At 39.4% G+C, this 18,540-nt stretch overlaps 1 protein-coding gene across 1 annotated transcript in view; it reads right to left on the bottom strand.

Annotated features, from left to right (window-relative positions):
- Positions 1 to 17,351, bottom strand: part of LOC139274622 (mitogen-activated protein kinase kinase kinase kinase 4) — a 387,065-nt gene extending 369,714 nt beyond the window's left edge. Inside the window, exons 1-2 of the mRNA XM_070891300.1 lie at positions 16,731 to 17,351; positions 16,324 to 16,389 (exon numbers count right to left, since the gene is read on the bottom strand). Coding sequence (XP_070747401.1) covers positions 16,324 to 16,389; positions 16,731 to 16,787 — 123 coding nt within the window. The 5' untranslated portion in view covers positions 16,788 to 17,351. The remainder of the gene's footprint in view (positions 1 to 16,323; positions 16,390 to 16,730) is intronic.
- Between the last annotated feature and the right edge of the window lie 1,189 nt (positions 17,352 to 18,540).

The raw sequence follows: 18,540 nt of genomic DNA, 5'->3' as shown, positions 1-18,540 counted from the left end.
CTATCTGGTATGCATAGGGAGAATATACAAGAAAAAATGTCATACTCCGAGCTCCTGCTTTTCCATCCACTATGATTAAAGAATAAAAAATCACTCAGAACAGGTGCATCAGAACTTTTTTACCCCAATGTTGTGAATGCCTGAAAATTGAAACTGAGCCCAGTCTTAACAGATCTGCAAAAGTAATACAATATCTTGTGCCATGGAGAAGGATTATGCACTTTGACTATCCACTATGAGTCTGGTTGGTATTCATTACCTTCCCTTCCTCTACAGTTTCTCTCTTTTTTCCTCTCTTCTTTCGTACCCCTCCCCCATCCACCCTCTGAATTAGGCATGAGAGTCAGCCAAGTGTGGTTAGAACAAATTGTATTTATCACTATATCATTTCATCAAACCGGCTGTATTCCAATTATCAAAGAAATATAGTTAGAAAATAGGCATTTTCTCAGCAAACCAAAGGTTACCATTAATCATGCTTTATATGTTTCAAAGTATAAAATACAATGTTTTGACAAAATTAATACAAATTATATCTTTAAGAGAAACAATCCAATAGATATTACCTATAATTAGATGTTCTATCAAGCTAGAGGGTAGGTTTTATATAGCAAGAACCAAAAACCCCAAACAATATTAAACTAACTTGCATCTTTCCCTTTTTTTAAAAACCAAACATCTCTGCAACATGATTTATTGTCAGTAAGTAGTACTTGTTTATATACTATACATAAATTCAGGTTTTAATATGTAATTCCCTCAATGCACAAATGACAGTATAGTTCTTTTCTCTACTGTTGTGGTCTCGGATCTGACGAAACGCTTTGACTGGTTCGAATTGGAAAGGGATGTGACTTAATCTAAGAACTTAATCTAAACATCTAAAATAGATTTGATGTCTCCAAATGCTCCTTTGCAAATACCGATCTTCGTATAAACACTGTCATAAGGCTGATTTCTCATATCCTATGACAACCTCGTCATAGCTGAACCTCTAATGCAATTATGGAACACAGGCCAATAATTAATATTTAAAGATTGTGCAAGGCAGAAAGTTATGGGGATGTATATGCAGGAAACTTTTTCAAATTGTTAGCCTTTAAACAAGCTATAGCTTGTCACAGCTCAAAAGGACCACTTCCAAAATGGTGGCCAACTTTCTGATTGCTCAGACCGTAAGAACCATATCTGGCAAAAAAAACAAGCTTCCCTACATGATCTAAGCTCACAAAATATTTTGGGGCATTTAAAGTCAGTTTTTATCGAATTCCATTAATAAAATCCCTGTTTTTTTCAGGTAGTAAATTGGTAACAATCAATTTCCACCCAAATTTGAGAAACAACCTCAAATTTCCTTTTTTTTTAAAAAGCAAAAATCATGTCCAGCAATGCACATGCCAATTGTATCCATGATGTCAGCTTGCATATTGCATGCTGTATGTGCAGTGCTGAGGTTACAGACATGATGCATGTGCATCTCAGTGCCCAATTTTCAGCAGGAAAGTAAACTTAGGGCTTTGCATTTGAATTGTGTTTTTTTTTAAAAAGGGCGGGGGGGGGGGGGGGTGGGGGAGAGAAACAGGACCTTGATCACCTTTTATGTAGTTAGTAGAGCAGTATAATAATATTGCAGCAAATGTCAGTCTTTCATTCCTAATTATACATGAGCAAGGACAGCAGAGCACCAACGGTTACCACACTAATAGTCCCCTGAAGATTGAGATCATTGGTCAAAAATGATTCAGGTCCCATACCATTGCATTGTTTACTGATCACAAGATTACAACTGTTCCCCAGTGCATAATCTCCAACGATTTTTTAATATCGCACCACAATGGTGGCAGGTTAATGCATAGAACTACAACAACATAGGTTCTTCAATTTTACTTTTAATTTGAAAAAAGGTAAGCCCCATAAAAGTGGGGTCTGTGAGCCATGTAAATAACATGATGTCATGCAACTTTCCTGTACTGTTTTTAAATCACTCGTTTTGTTTTTCATTTTGATTTTCTGTGAATTTATTCAGGTTTTCTAGGGTACAATTTTTTCTTAATGATTATCATTTTTTTTTTAAATACTAAAAATATATTAAAAACCCAAAACAGGTAGCAATTGGTCTTCAAAAGGTAGTCAACAAGGCGGGAGACAATCCTAACAAAACATAAAATTCAAAGAAAAAGGATCAAAGTTGAGCTCACAAACTTAGCTTAAATTGTAGACCAATTGAAGTAAACAATCTAGGCAAATACATATTTATCATCTACTAGTGTATGGGGATAATTCAAATCAAAGATTCTATTGTACATAATATAGAACAGCTAAATTGGGCTACTTACCAGAGGGCAGGTGTTAGTGCAAGGACTTCCTTCACACATTGTTCTAAAATCTACCTCTTTAGGGCAGTTACTGATGATGAGATAGCCATCGAAGATAACCAAGATATTCTTAGAAACATATGGGCCAAAGTTTCCCCAGGAGTTGCTTCTTTTTTTTGGAGCAACTTGATTTTTCTGGACTCTCTCTTCAGTTGCAATTCTGGCCATTTAATTTGCACCAGTGTAAGTGAGTTAGGTTTCTTTTTAGTTCAGTTTTTTTTTCCAAAAGGGGACGTTGCCAGCCACTTACTCCTGTTTTAGGCGTTTGGCCAACAAATAGTTGCTTCAAACTAACTTAGGCCAGCATATGTTGCCACTTCTGTCTGCACAGAAAAACCTTACCTAGAGTTAAGGAATTGGCACAAGTAACTACATTTAAAGCACCACCAAGCACCAAACAAAGCACAAAAAGTAATAAGATTTCAATAAAAAAAATAAAGAACTGAAGTAAATAATTAAATTAAGCAAAGAACTGAAGTAAATCTTAGCTTGAACTAAAGTTGGCAGCTGCTGTCTGTGCTGGAGTCCCTTCGGCCTGGGATAGGGAAGGCCGGGGGGGATGCTCAACGCGGCAGGCTGACGGGGGCGGGGGAGGGGGGGGGGGGGAGTGGGGGAAGAGATTGGGGGTGGTGGGTGCTGGCATCTGAAGAGGAGGGAGGGAGAAGGCTGAAATCGGCAGGCAGGGGAGGGGGGGGCACTGCGCTAAACGCGGCCTGCAGGTTCCAAAAAATCAAACAGGCACCAAAACTCACTCTCAAGGCTTTACCTTTAAAAATGGACGATGGAGCAGTCGCGTGACCACTCCATCGCGCATGCGCAACGCTGCCAGCACCGAAACCGACACTAGATGCCCCGAGGATCGGCCAGAATTGCAAGTTATCTTTTTGCCGCATTTTTTCTCCCAGGGAAGTCGGCGGACCACTGAGATGCGCTGTGTTTTTTTTTAAAGGGTGGGGGAAACTTCAGCCCAATGAAACATAGAAATCTACAGCGCAGAAGGAGGCCATTTCAGCTCATCATGTCCACACCGGCCAACAAAGAGCCACATGGCCCTTGGTCTGCAACCCTGAACGTTATATATAAACCCAAAAACAATGAACAATGGAGGAAAGGTAAAGAGCACCCAGCCCAACCAGTCCGCCCCACACAACTGAGACACCCCTTGCACCGAAACATTCTACACACCACCCCAACGAGAGCCATGTGATCTCCTGGGAGGGGCAAAAACCAGATAAAAACCCAGGCTAATTGGAGAAAAACAATCTGGGAAAATTTCTCTCCGACCCATCCAGGCAATCGAAACTAGTCCAGGAGATCACCTTGGCCATATTTGATTCCCTGTAGTACTTACCATCATATCTGCACCAACTAACAAGAGCTTATCCTGTCTAATCCCACTTACCAGCTCTAGGTCCGTAACCCTGCAGGTTACAGCACTTCAAGTGCACTTCTAAGCACCTCTTAAATGTGGTGAGGGTTTCTGCATCCACCACCCTTCCAGGCAGTGAGTTCCAGACCCCCACAACCCTCTGCGTGAAGAAGCCTCCCCTCAAATCTCCTCTGAACCTTCCACCAACCACCCTAAAACTATGCCCCCTCATAATTGACCACTCCACCAAGGGAAATAGGCCCTTGCTATCCACTATATCCAGGCCCCTCAATATTTTGTACACCTCAATGAGGTCTCCTCCCAACCAATGAGAACAAACCCAGCCTATCCAATCTGTCCTCATAGCCAAGATTCTCCATTCCAGGCAGCATCCTAGTAAATCTCGTCTGCACCCTCTCCAGTGCAATCACGTCCTTCCTATAATACGGCAACCAGAACCGCACGCAGTAGTCCAGCTGTGGCTTAACCAGAGTATTATACAATTTAAGCATAACCTCCCTGCTCTTGTATTCTATGCCTCGGCCAATAAAGGCAAACATTCCATATGCCTTCTTAACATCTTATCCACCTGGCCTGCTACTTTCAGGGATCTGTGGACAAGCACTCCAAGGTCCCTTTGTTCATCTATACTTTTAAGTGGCCTACCGCTTAATATAGTACTGGAAGTACAGTTGGGGGATTAATATCTCACAACAATCACACATGATTCTGTCAGCACAGTTGGTTAAAGAGAAGCTTATAATCTAGGCATGGTGAATCGATGCAATCCTCAAAAATATAAACCTGGAGAAACTGGCATTCCATGATGTAAGGAAGAGTGGGACCCTTCCATCTACTATGGGCAGTGATAAAGAAGACTTGTAAAGTACAGCCCTCAGACATGGGAGAAGTCCAGGACTCAACCCCCCGGGACCAGGGATACTGGATACTGGACCCATCCACCAAAGAGTAGCAGAGCCTTTTCTTCCCTTTTTCAACCTCCTCCCCACAACCTGCCTCTGTTTACCGAGCTTGAGAGAAGGGGGTCCTGGTACATGAAACACAGTTAGTATGCAGGTACAGCAAGTGATCAGGAAGGCCAATGGAATCTTGGCCTTTATTGCAAAGGGGATGGAGTATAAAAGCAGGGAAGTCTTGCTACAGTTATATAGGATATTGGTGAGGACACACCTGGAATACCACGTACAGTTTTGGTTTCCATATTTAAGGATATACTTGCATTGGAGGCAGTTCAGAAAGGTTCACAAGACTGATTCCGGAAATGAGGGGGTTGACTTATGAGGAAGGGTTGAGTAGATTTGGCCTCTACTCATTGGAATTCAGAAGAATGAGAGGTGATCTTATCGAAATGCATAAGATTATGAGGGGGCTTGACAAGGTGGATGCAGAGTGGATGTTTCCACTGATAGGAGAGACTAGAACTAGGGGGCATAATCTTAGAATAAGGGGCCGCCCATTTAAAACTGAGATGAGGAAGAATTTCTTCTCTCAGGGGGTTGTAAATCTGTGGAATTCATGGCCTCAGAGAGCTGTGGAAGCTGGTTCATTGAATAAATTTAAGACAGAGATAAACAGTTTCTTAACCCATAAGGGAATAAGGGGTTATAGGGAGCGGGCAGAGAAGTGGACCTGAATCCATGATCGGATCAACTATGATCGTATTAAATGGCAGAGCAGGCTCGAGGGGCCGTATGGCCTACTCCTGCTCCTATTTCTTATGTTCTTATGAAAGTTGGATCTTTAGTCAAAGATCTGTACCACATTTGGTTATGATGAGGTGGGATATCAACCAGTGTTTTATACTGTTTGCTGAACCACAAACTATAAAAGGAAACAACTGCAAAATAGCATAATTTGCCAGAGGCTCGGGGTCGTATTTCAGCCCAATTTACACCGAGACACAATTTTGCAAACTAAGAGGCCTTTCATGCCTCAACTGCTACCATCTTCCTACACAGTAATTTAATACTTCCCAATTTTGCCCCTTCACTGGTTCCCAACATAGTATACTTAAACTAAAAATAGTTGCAAAACTGAATATATGTACACATATGTGGCTTGATTTTCTATATCCCTCTCCTTCCCCTCAAACACTTCAAATTTATCAAATTTATATAAAGAAGCATGATTTGTCAATAAAATATTTTCAACATTGTAGAATGAGAAAAAATTCGAATCTCTATAGAAAATCTAAAAATTACACAACTATTAAAAAAAAACATATCCTTCCTTGTCTTGCTTCAGCATCCACCAGGAAAAAGAGATATCTTCTCCTATAAACCAGCCATCCTATTTAGGCTGTTAATCCTTAAACCCATTTCAACCCAGGAAATAATGTCCCATGGCAGACTGGACTGGAGTCCATCTGGTTCCAGACTAAAGACTAATATAACCTAAGGGACAACCTCATACAATAACGACTGCATTTGGGTCTAAGTAAAACCAGATGGCCGTATGCAGAAAAAAGAATCACAGTATGTGGGCTCCAGACTTCATGTTAAACATCTCCAGGATTTTAAACATCAAGAAATATTAAGTTAAAATATAGATTTCTACTGCCTAGAAGCACAAATAAGTAAACAACACTGCCAAGAGATGTCCTGAATTCCTCGAATTCTAGCTTACACTGGCAGCTTGATACTTTTATTTCATCAGTGTGGAAAAAATATTGGTATGGCACCTGTGCCAAAAGGTGCAATATAAAGATAACAAAGTATAAACTTCTACATGACAACAGTGACTACGCTTTTAAAAAGTACTTTGTTGGCTATAAAGCCATTTAAGGTAATGAAAGGCACTATATAAATGCAAGTTTTTCTTTTGGACAAAACCCCCATTATGTAAAAGAAACTGGAGCAAATATTTTAATTACAGTACCAATGTAAATATTATCGCTAATATTTCATAAAATGTTCCAAGCTACTCAAGTTCATTTGATATATTAGAGAACATCCCCAATTATGTAATCATTTAAGCATTTTCACAAAATGTATCAGTAAAAGACCGAGGCTATCAGTCCAGTTGTGACGGAGATATGGTAGCCTGTGGTTATGGTACTGGATTAGAAACCCAAAAGGTCTTGTGCTCAAATCACACCATGCTTAACACCAGAAAAACAATGCAAAAATCCAACTCATCCACAAATGTCCCTCAGGAAAGGGAACCTGCCACCCTGACCAAGTCTGGTCTAACATGTGACTCTGGTCCCACACTGTGCTTAGCTCAATGTTCTTTGGGCCCAATTTTCCCCAACCCCTTTTTTTCGGTGCACTTACCCTAAATGCGCCGACTTTGCGCGCTGGAAACGGCACTGAAAAAAAGTGGCCCCATCCTGCCCGCTCTGTCAAGTCTCCAGTGTCCTAGCGTGGCATACATAGTGCAATGGGGGGCAGGGCAACAGCCCAGCGCAGAAAACACTGCCGGCAGCTGCGCATATGCGCAGTGGAGTCTGCGCGCATGTTCCTCGCCCTCCCAGCATGTCCTGGCGGGCTGAGAGCAAGTCCCGATGCTCGCAGCCCCTATCCCCGGACGAGTGGCCTCCCACACTGGCCGGCCGGCCCGCCGACTTCCTGGGCCAAAGTAGGACTTGAGTTTTATTTATTATTTATTGATGGTTGTGCTTTGTTTCGTGAGGAGAATTTTGATAGGGGGAGGGGAGGAGGGGAGCTTTAAAAAAAAAATTGTTTCTGGCATAAAGGTAGGACTTCTATTTTTGATTGATTGCTTATTACTTTTTGTGCTTTGTAAGTCTTGGTGCAGGTCCTCTCAGCTTCCTTGTATTTTTTATTTGTAGTCGAATGCTTATTTTTGTGCTTTGTTTAGTGCTTTGTAAGTGTTGATGCTTTAAATGTACTAACCTGCACCGAATTCTTAACTGCCCGCAATGTTTTTCAGAGCTGGCCACATACGCTGACCCAAGTTGAATCGGAGTAAGTTTTAGCTGGCCAAAGTGGCATAAATGGCCAAAACTGGCGTAAGTGGCTGGGAACGCCCCCTTTTGAAAAAAAAAACTCAACTAAAAATAATCGTACCTAACGGAGTTACTCTGGAGCAAGTTTATTGGGGAAAATGGTGTTTTTTTAAACTTACGCCAGAAAAACCAACTTACTCCCAAAAAATTGGAGCAAGTCATGGCCAAAATTGGGCCCAAATAGTGGCCAAACAAAACAAATCACCACAAAACAGAATCAGTGAAATATCAATTGGATCAACCTGCAAATACCTGGGCATTGGATCGCTGCTCATTCAACCCTGCAAAGTCTTCCTCAGCAACATCTGGGGTCTGGTGCTCAAGTTAGGAGAGCACAGATTAGTCAAGCAACAACCGGACATAGTTGTATTCACAGAATCATACCTATGAGCCAACATCGCAGACTTCTCCATCGCCATTATTGCATATTCCCGTTCCACCAAAAGTGAGGACATAGTGCATAATTTATTCTGCATGTCGATTATGGGTCTCTGGCACAAGGATAGGAAACACTGAAAATAAATACCATGCATGCTACAGAAAAATAAAAATGTTGAGCAGTGCTACTCACTAAGCTCGACAACATGATCTGAAGCTTGTACTGCCAATAATACAACAGAAAACGCTAGTTGTAATTTCTTGATTATAGTGCAATAATTTCCATTAGCAATGCCTTTAGAATTTTAAAGTTTGTTTTATTTACCTTATTTCCCCCTTCCTTACTCCTTACCAAGGTATAATTCCACAATCAACAGTTGCCCTCCGGTACTTTGCATAGGACTAGATAGTGAGTGCTGGCAAGCTATCTGGTATCTGGTATCTCAGCTAAGCCCAATGATGTCTTCACCACGCATCCACACCTATATACTTCCAGCAGGGGATCTTTGTTTTAGGAGCAGGAACCTAGGCTACTAGCTCTTCCCTAACCAAGGAGCACTGCAGTGAGCTATAACACTCTGCCATTGCCCAGTCTGAGAATGGCTTCCTCTACACAAGCCAGGAATCAAACCTGGAAACTTGTGAGTTTGTATTGCTCAGACACAGACATTACCTCTGAGCCATCAGGTATTTGCTCAGTTGCTTAACTATAATTTAACTAAGTACACTTCTATTCTTCCAAATAATGACATACTGTACCATTAAATTTTCTTCAGCTTAACTTGCCACCATTGAGCTACTCTTTTACCCGAATCAGCAACAAAACAATTAAAATTATTTTACAGTACTTTTTTTTTTAAGTATCCTATAACACGGACCTTCTCCATCCATATACATTTGCACAGAAATTTGCACTGGGTAATATACGCAGGTGAGTAATTTATGTTACACAAACAAACATGACTATTATGAGTGGAAGCATTATTGCCCTAGCAAGAACAGAATGCAAGCACTACCAACATCAGCTCTCTTACTGGATTACTGCCATCATTGGTTTCAGTATTCAAACCTAATGATCTAATGCCAACAGAGCTATTATTAATCCTCATCAAATATCCTCCAACATACTTTTGGAAGAATATGAGAGAGAGATGCCATTGCCAGTGATCAGAAACAATCGCCAGCAAATCACAAAGTACTGTCCACTCAGTATTCTGCTAAACAGTATCTTTGTGGATAAACATATTAATGTAAAGACATAAAACATGTCAGAGGTTCAAATGATGAAAAAACTCAATGAAAATTATTAGTAACCTGCAGAGATATTTTATTCGTTGAAATTACTTATGAATTACTACCATCCATATGTGCTTCAGACACTTTGGAATAAAAAGTATCGACTTGAGTAAATATACATTATGAGCTTCAGTGATGAAAGAAGTGGCATGACAATGACAACTTCATTAGTAAAAGCTCTTTCAAAACAGAAAATTCATATTATATGGTGTATGCACATAGTGAATTCAACTTAATATTACCATTTGGCTGGCTGATTAATTCCCTCACACAGGTTAACTGCAAAGGTCAATTGTAGCCCCAAATAGAGATCAGATAACTTTGCATACAGCAGAAAAATCAAACCTATAACCTTCTAGTCTACATGGCTTAGCCTTGCACCATGCAGGAATAATTCAATTATTTCTATTGCATTTTCAATAGAACAATTGTTATGTAAACAGTCCACATGATTTCTTATTGCTTAAAAGGCAAGTTCTTTTTGTTGCAAAGTCAGCCAAGTAAACAAAATGGGCTAGAAATTCAGTTTGTGGTGATAATGGTATTTTTGCCGAAAAAATACCGCTATCACTCCGCTACCACTACGATGCCTAAAATTCAGGCTTCAATGCGCTCAGCGGTAAAAATCGGTGTTGCATGAGGATTCATGGCTCAAACCGTGAATTTTCTGCAACTTTTCTCCGAGGCCAATACCACTGAGGGGGGCCTTGGGAGGGCGGAAAACCCCCCCCAAAAAATTGCAAAAAACAAAACTTCACAAAACATTCACAAGACACTTAACTATTGAATCGTTGCAAAAGAATTAAAAAATGAAAACTTTAACTTACCTTTTTATATCTACCGCTGTTCCAAGGGCTGTAATTCAGGTTTTTCCCTGGTGGTTTTTCTCGTCTTAACTATGGGTGCACTGAGAGCCAAATTTTTGGCGAAAGCACTATTTCGCGTCTTGCACGCCGGCGGTCCGCTCCCCAGCGGTACTTAGAAAGCGCCGGCGCAAGACTTCTCCGAATTTCCCGGTTCACCGTTTTTTGCCAAAAACAGCTAAGTATCGCAAAAAAATCAGGCGCAAGATTGGCGAATTTTTAGCTCAAGTTGTCTGCAAAATCACATAGTACTCTAGGCAAATAAACGCTAATTTAGTAGTAAAATATATTTGAAAAGCTATTTCATGTCCCACCTATTGTCATTATTTTGCCAAGAGGGTTGCCACCAATTTAGACACTTTATATTGAATTAATATTCTACACTGAAAGATAGCCAAGAAAGCTAACGATTAATATTCAAGATTACAGTGGATAAGTGGATGAAGGAAAAGGGGTTGAAGGGATATGGGAAACACGGTGGGCAAATATGATTAGAACTATTAGTTCATGAAGGGTAAACACCGACAGACTATTTGGACCAAATGGCCTGTTCATGTTGTAACGTCTATGTATTTTTATGACTAATTTTGTAATGTTTGCCATCTCTGAAACCCTCCAAGTCTTAAGGAAACCCTGCAACAGTACTACATGTATATTTAGCCTTTACTCTCATTTCTCGTTGTATTCTATTGAAAAAAAACAATTAAAGTACAAGACTTTTGCTGCTGCTCAGTTATCTATTGCAACTCGTGTGCCATTCACGGTACACTACAAAGCTGTTGATCTGCGAGATAATCCAAAGGATTTGGAATAGGTTTCAATAGATTTTTCTAATATCATAACGAATTCTATATATACACCTGTTATGCCCTAATCTGACTTTATTACGATTTAGATATATTAAAATATTTAGACGCTAGAATAAACAACATGATTCATGGTAACATCCTACCCTCCACTCCTTTTAACAAATTACCTCAGACCATATTGGTCTACTGTTGATAGTTTAACTGCCATGTCTCCCATAGAGGAGCAATACAATACCAACACAAGCTGCACTGGCCTCATTTCTATAAACAAAAGGTAAAAATAAAGACTTCATCAATGTAATGTGTTTTATATAGATAACGATGCAGTCCTACAAGACATAGCAAAACTAACTCAAGGACGGGAGAGAAATTGCTGCAGATCTTCATTTGGACCCAAAAAGAATTGTTTACCCTTCAGGTTTTAGGCAAACAAAAGTAGTCATATAGGATTCAGTATAAATTCAACTGAAGGCATTGGCTATTTGTAGAAAATTAGTACTTTTTTTCAGCAAACACTCAAGTACCATTTCTAATCAGATTTTCAGCAACTCCAAACAAAAATATTGTTACCTTATTGTGCTCCAATTATTTCAGCTTGTACTCTTTCTAAATGCACACAACTTAATTTTAATCCTTAGGCTCCTCGTCATTTTTTGCACTTCAAATATCCACTACCAAATGCACCTCATGCAACATGAAAAGTTTAATTTTCAAGGTGCATACTGCAGGTATAGTGAGATTGAAGTGAACTAGAAATTTAATACAATGCAACAAATCACGCTTCAAAATTATTTAGGTTTGTACTGAATCTCAGTGTTTGCATTACATTTGTTTTTGAAACAACACTTTGGAATGTGCAACTAACTTACTCTACTTTATAAAATGTTCCTACTGCTACTTTTCAAAAATATTCCTGCAACTTTGTTTAACTGCCACGTCAGCATCTACACAGCTCAGAAGGCATAGACTGCTGTCGCCCCCAGTGAATGGATCAAAATAATTTCCAATAATAAAAATGGTACTGTAAACTGACTGAAAATTCCACTTACCTGCCAGATTTTACATGCCACTTCCAAACCCAAATTGAGCACTGCAGCATGGAATCTACGCCTGGGCCTATCTATGCCTATGTGTCAGCATAAGATCAAAGGGCCCAGTTCAGTCACTTTAGACTGTAAATTTAGCACCAGATTCATTCTGGTACAGTCGACATAATGCACATCTTTTCAACAACTTACATTTATGTACTGATTTTAACGTAATAAAACATCCAAAGGCGCTTCATGTGAGCTTACTTTCCCACCTAGCTTTCTATAGTAAGCAAACTTCAATACATTATACTCGGTCCCTTCATCTAAGTCTTTAATATAGAAATCCAAATAATCGACATCCACTGGTTCCCCTTTATCTACCCTGCCAGCTACCCTCAAGAAACTAATAAATTTGTTAAACACGATTTCCCTTTCATAAAACCATGCCTAATCATATGATTTTCTAAGTGCCCTGTAACTGCTTCCTTAATAATGAATTCCAGCATTTTCCTCATGACTGCTGTCAGACTAACTGGCCTGTAGTTCCCGGTTTTCTCTCTCGCTCCTTTCTTGAATAGTGGGGGTTACATTTGCTACATCCGCTGGGACCATTCCAGAATCTAAGGAATTTTGGAGGTCCACAACCATAGGATCGACTATCTCTGCAGCCAGCTCTTTTAGAACCCCCTTGGAGGTAGGCCATCAGCTCCAGGGGATTGGTCGGCTTTTAGTCCCTTTAGTTTCTCAAATAGATTTTCTCTACTGATCTTAATTACTTTAAGTTCCTCACTCTCATTAGCCTCTTGGTTCTCCATTATTTTCGGTTTGCTTTTTGTGTCTTCTACTGTGAAGACAGATACAAAATATTTATTTAAAGCCTCTTCCATTTCCTATTCTCCATTATAATTTCTCCTGTCTCAGCTTCTAAGGAACCACCGCTTATTTTTGCTACTCTTCCTTTTTACATACATGTATAAGCTCTTACTAACTTTTTTTATTTCTTGCAAGTTTACCCTCATTCTATTTTCTCCCTCATCAATTTTTTGGTCTTCCTTTACTGATTTCTAAAGCTTTCCCAATCCTCAGGCTTACTACTATTCTCCAAAACATTATAAGCCTCTTTTAATCTAATACTATCCTTAACTTCGTTAATTGGCCACGGATGGATCACTTTTCCCGTGAAGTTTTTATTTCTCAATGGAATGTATATTTCTTTAATTATTTGCCACTGCTTATCGAACGTCATCCTTTTTATACACACACACACACACACACACACACACACACACACACACACAGTAAAAAAAAGAACCGAGCAAAAGTAAGCGTCACGATTATTTCCTACAGTTTAATCCTTCTATAACTTGACTTTGCCTTTAGTCTTGGCATTATTCATTTAAATTGTTTAAATACTTAACTTTTAACAATAAACATTTAGTTATATTAGAGACTGGATTGCATCACACCATGATTACAGCAGTTACAAATCATGAACACAATTGTAACAATGCATTTTCACTGGGAAGGGTTATAGGGTTATGATCTTCATAAACTACTCAAAATGTGCTCTTACAGTAAAGCATTATAACTCATTTCAAAGCATCCACTACTTTCTCTACATGTATCTTTCCTTATTAAAAACTTAGCTATAGAAAATTTTGCAGGGCTTCCCATTAGTCTACTAAATATAGAATTGTCAATTAAATTATATGTACTAAGCAGTATCCAGTTTATACAATAAGTAGGGGTCAAAACTTTCACTGGTCCCCTGATGTCCAAGACCCATTTTAGTTCAGAAAGACCAATAGAAAATATTCCTTTGTAGTTTGGCAAACCAGTGCATGCAGACTCAAAAAATAATGCCATGTTCAAAATGCTTTTGATTGACAGATAATTTGTGACCAAGATAAAATATTACACTGAAGAACCATAGTAAAATGGAAATGGGAGAAATTAAAAAAACTTAAGGCATCCAATATTTATAACACACAAATCTATGGCACAAGACTTCAAAGCACGAACTTATTTTGTACCGAGCAATTCCTCAGGTATCCTGCACAATGGTGCTCAATAGTAATATTTTTCCAATTAGTTTTTCTAAAGTTACAATTGACTTCCATAGAGAATGGAATTGGGAGTCAAGTTAGCTCTTCCTAGCATACTGCAACTTCAATATGAATTTAAAACTGAAGTAAATGTGCACTTTAAACAGAAAAACAGTAAACCACAATGACTAGTGAGGTCTTAAGTTCAACTCCCAGTCTGTACTGAATTAACCAGTCTCATACAGGCCTGGATGTTACAGTTGGGCTCACCAACTCTACACTTAAGAGGGTGGAGGAAAATCATTTAAGGTCGCTGATGATGTTTCTTGACACCTTCCTGGAAAGTGCATGTGGTGATAGATGAGGACAGAGATCAGACTCTGCTATGATGCCCTCCACAATAAAGTTGACTATTAATACTCACTGGCTAGGTTCAGACGTGAGGTATTACATGGCTTTCAGCACCCATGGAACCACACACCAGCAGAAGTCAATGGCTTCAGATGAAAAGAAAATTAGGGGAAAATATTTAAAAACAAAAGTTTAAAAGTTCATGCACTGTGCCCTATCACTTAAAAGTCTGAATAAATATAAACATAAATTGTGCAAAAGAAAGGATTCAAATGAAATCAGTGATCTCTGAGGAAGTGAAACAAGCATGGGATGAAATTAAATTAAATGATTTATTAGGCGCTCTTTAATTACCATATCACCCCGAAACCTTGCTTCTGCATTTATTTAACTTTCTGTAACAGGCAAAGGGTGTGTCACAGGCGTCATTTCAGGTTTTGATGAGCACTACAAATTCCATCGGTACGGTTTAACTTGGAATACAATCAAGCATTAAGATATTGCAAAATATCTTAACACTGCAAATTTGTAGAACTGTCATAATGTATGCCAAAAAGTAAAACTTACATAAAATGTGTTGCAATTGAAATGGAGGAATTAGAAGTGCCATAATTGCAAAAGACACGATACAATGCATTACTTTAAAGACACAAGGTAATCCTTCTCCTCCCCAACCTTCCCAAAAGAGTTGTTTTTTCAACAATCTGTATAAAGCCAGAATTGCAACAAATCAAGTTTTGGCAAGCAACTGCTTAAAATTCATTGACAATGTCCCTCATGTACACTTCTGAATAGAAATTAATACCAAGTGGCCTGGATGTCCAATACAACTAAAATAAAACCTTTTAAGTTTCAAACAAGACTGTTATGTAAAAAAAACAATAGCACCTTTTCACTCAAAACAGGTCAGTGTAATAAATCTTTTCACATTAGATTTGACATCAAGTTTGTACACAATGAATCTGATTAGCATTAAACAAGAAGCTTAACAACCCCTCATTCCTCTACTTCCCTCTTTTCATTTTCTTTAAAAATTACATTATGCAGCATTGGTAGGATGGTAAAAAGAATAAACTATAAAGTCTTGTTTCCATAACAACTTATCAAAGTATACAAGGCAAACATTTAAACAATTCTGTGCACCCCATTTTCCTTATGACTTGAGCTGTGGTGGCGGTGGCCCAATAGAGTGAAGTAATTGGTGCAAGCATGGACAATCAACAAAGACTTTCTCGTTTTAAGTGATCCAGCTGGCTTGTGCGCCCAGATCAACAAGAGTACGCAGTGGAAGGAGCTAGAACCATTGCTGTTTTAAGGATACAAGGGGAAAAATATATCACTTAACTCAACCACATTAGATACCACATTCGAAACACAGGAATAGTGAAGCAAAGATTTCCTCTCATGTGGGAACTGTCCATAACGCTTGAGTGATGCTTCAATTTAGTATGACTTGTGAACATGTTGATCACATATTGGTCTGAGAGTTTGTTTCAAAACTAATATGTAACCAACATCCCAATGTAGTTATAACAGAATTAAGGGAAAATAGCATACATTTCACACTTCAAATTCTGTTCACAGCCTTTTTGGATTTCTCCAGTTTTATGTTTGTGTCCTTGTCTAGATACATCACCCTTTACGTCAGAATCATTGCCAAATACACACATCAAATGTTAATACTGCAACATCAAAAATAGAATCTAGATTTCACAATTTATAAAATGCGATTCAGTTGGAATATGGTTACGACTGCTACACACACAGGAGATAACCATTGGAAAGGGACACAGAAATTAAATAAATTACACAAACCTTATACACTTGTCCATATGTGCCATTTCCGACCACTTCAACCAATTCAAATATGCCTGCTGGGTCCTGAAAATATATATTTTTGAAATGTAATTATTGTATTGTAAATCCCAAATCTGATTTAGCTGGATGATGGTGAAATGCAGCTGTTGCGCCCTATTTCCATGCACATGCCAATACATGCACAAACAAAGAAAGCTCTCAACTGTTCCTGCTCTTCCCATCAAAGCCCAACAAACTGCAAAAAATCCTGACAACTGACTGATTTTTAACACAACAACCTTACTCCCCTGTGCAAATGAATCTTAAAGCTTGAATAAATTTGCACGTTGTTTGTGTCTGGAGAGTTCGCATTGTCTTTTTGTAAAACTGTTTTTTTCCTCCTTCAAAGCCAAGCCTATACTCACCCGCAAAGAGGAGAGATCTATCTCCACCAGACTTTTTGCAGGAGAGTCGTTCGCCATTTTCGTAAAATTTATGGCAAATTTTCTTCTTTACTATCCTTTTCGGGTGGGATTCATGCATTTATGAGTGCATACGAGCTTTGGGAAGTTCCTTCCTTCTCTTCTTTATACCATGTTCAGGTGGCAGCAGCTGCTACTCCCAGCTCTCCCTCCCTGAGACACACAAACACAGGAAACCGCTCCGCTCACTGTCTCTGACTGACTTGCACGAGAGCGAGTCTCCGCTCTGCACCGCGCGCCTCCGCCCCGCCCCGGGAGGCACGCGACCGGACGCAGGAACGCGAGCGCGCGCCGCACCCAGATGGCGAGCTGGCACGGGATGAGCCGGTGCTGATCGGCAGTCAGGGTGCGGCATCGACAGCCCAGCGCTGCTGTGCCCCCCTCCAATCCCAGCACTTGCACCGCGAGCGAGCACGCAATCCTCCCAGTCACCGGGACACATCGGTCAATGCACGGACTTTAAAAAAAAAAATTACTGCCGGGTTTCACCCGCTGCAAACTGATACTGAGCAACTTCTACCAACTATATGGGTCCAATGCAAACAAAGACGTCTGCTGTGTGCGCGCCGATCAACTCATGCAACGCGTCAAGCGCGCACCAGCGGAAAACACGCAAGCTTTTGGCTTCTGGGTAACATCCCACTGCTGTTCCCAACCCCGACACACCGCTGAGAAAGAGAGGTTCTCCGCAAAGCCAGACAAAAAGGTCATTCATATTCATAAAGGGGTGTGGTGACGGATGAAAAACAAGACTTCGCCAAACTTTCCGATGCATTTAATATTGACAAAAACAAAGATTTGGAAATGTAACGCGAGCGTAAGAAGCTACATATGCATATTTAAGTAAAATAGGAGTTCATTCGGTCAATAACTAAATAAACTGTAAACATCGAAAGGAAAGAAAATGTATTCACAGTAACATCTGTGACAAACTCCAGGTCGTATCACTAATTATCTTTAATGTGTATCGTACATCGGCAATCTCAAGAAATAATTTGTCAATAACTACATGGTCGGCAATTAACAAAGCGCAAAAATGTTATAGACATTTTAGGACAACGGTAATCCTTTCAGTAAAACGTGGAAAATAGCAATTGTGGTTTGATACATTGTAAGCAACTGCAAGAAATATCATGGGACAAGAACAACTGCGAGATCATTAACAAACAATGCATACATTCAGTTAAATTTTCGTGACAGTGCCATGCGCAGAATTTTAGTTAACATCTGTTAATTTAAATAGCAAATTACAATGCAAAGATTGCAAGTCAGTGTCAAAACTGCAAAACAGTTTGTTTTTTGCATAGCTGATACACAACCGGGTGTAAGGGATATTTTTCAATTCTTATAAGGAGACTAATGAAACTTTTTTTAAAGTTTCAGTAGACAGTGTACACCGCGCACATTTATGAATGCCAACAACACGTACATTGCAGGTTCAACGGTGAATTGCTTCGAGATGTAACTATTCCAGATTTGGTTGGGGTACAAAGCTTAAAATGACGACGACTTGTATTCGGTTCATTATTTTAAGGTAAGATTGTCATTCACAAGTTATGGTTGCAAATTGCGAAATTGACAAATAAAAATGATACATTCAATGAAAACCAGCATTTCACCAAACGTGAGAACATCTGCAAGAAATGTTATCTCCAGAAATTAATCACACTATAATGCAAAAGGAATTACTTGATGCGTTAGCCTTATGAAATATTGGCCGGGACGATACAATGAGGAGATGCGATAATTCCTT

The sequence above is a fragment of the Pristiophorus japonicus genome, chromosome 10, assembly GCF_044704955.1.
Source record: "Pristiophorus japonicus isolate sPriJap1 chromosome 10, sPriJap1.hap1, whole genome shotgun sequence".
Lineage (NCBI taxonomy): Eukaryota > Metazoa > Chordata > Chondrichthyes > Pristiophoridae > Pristiophorus > Pristiophorus japonicus.
Note: the sequence above shows the minus strand (reverse complement) of the source record. Positions and strands in the feature narration are given on the sequence as shown.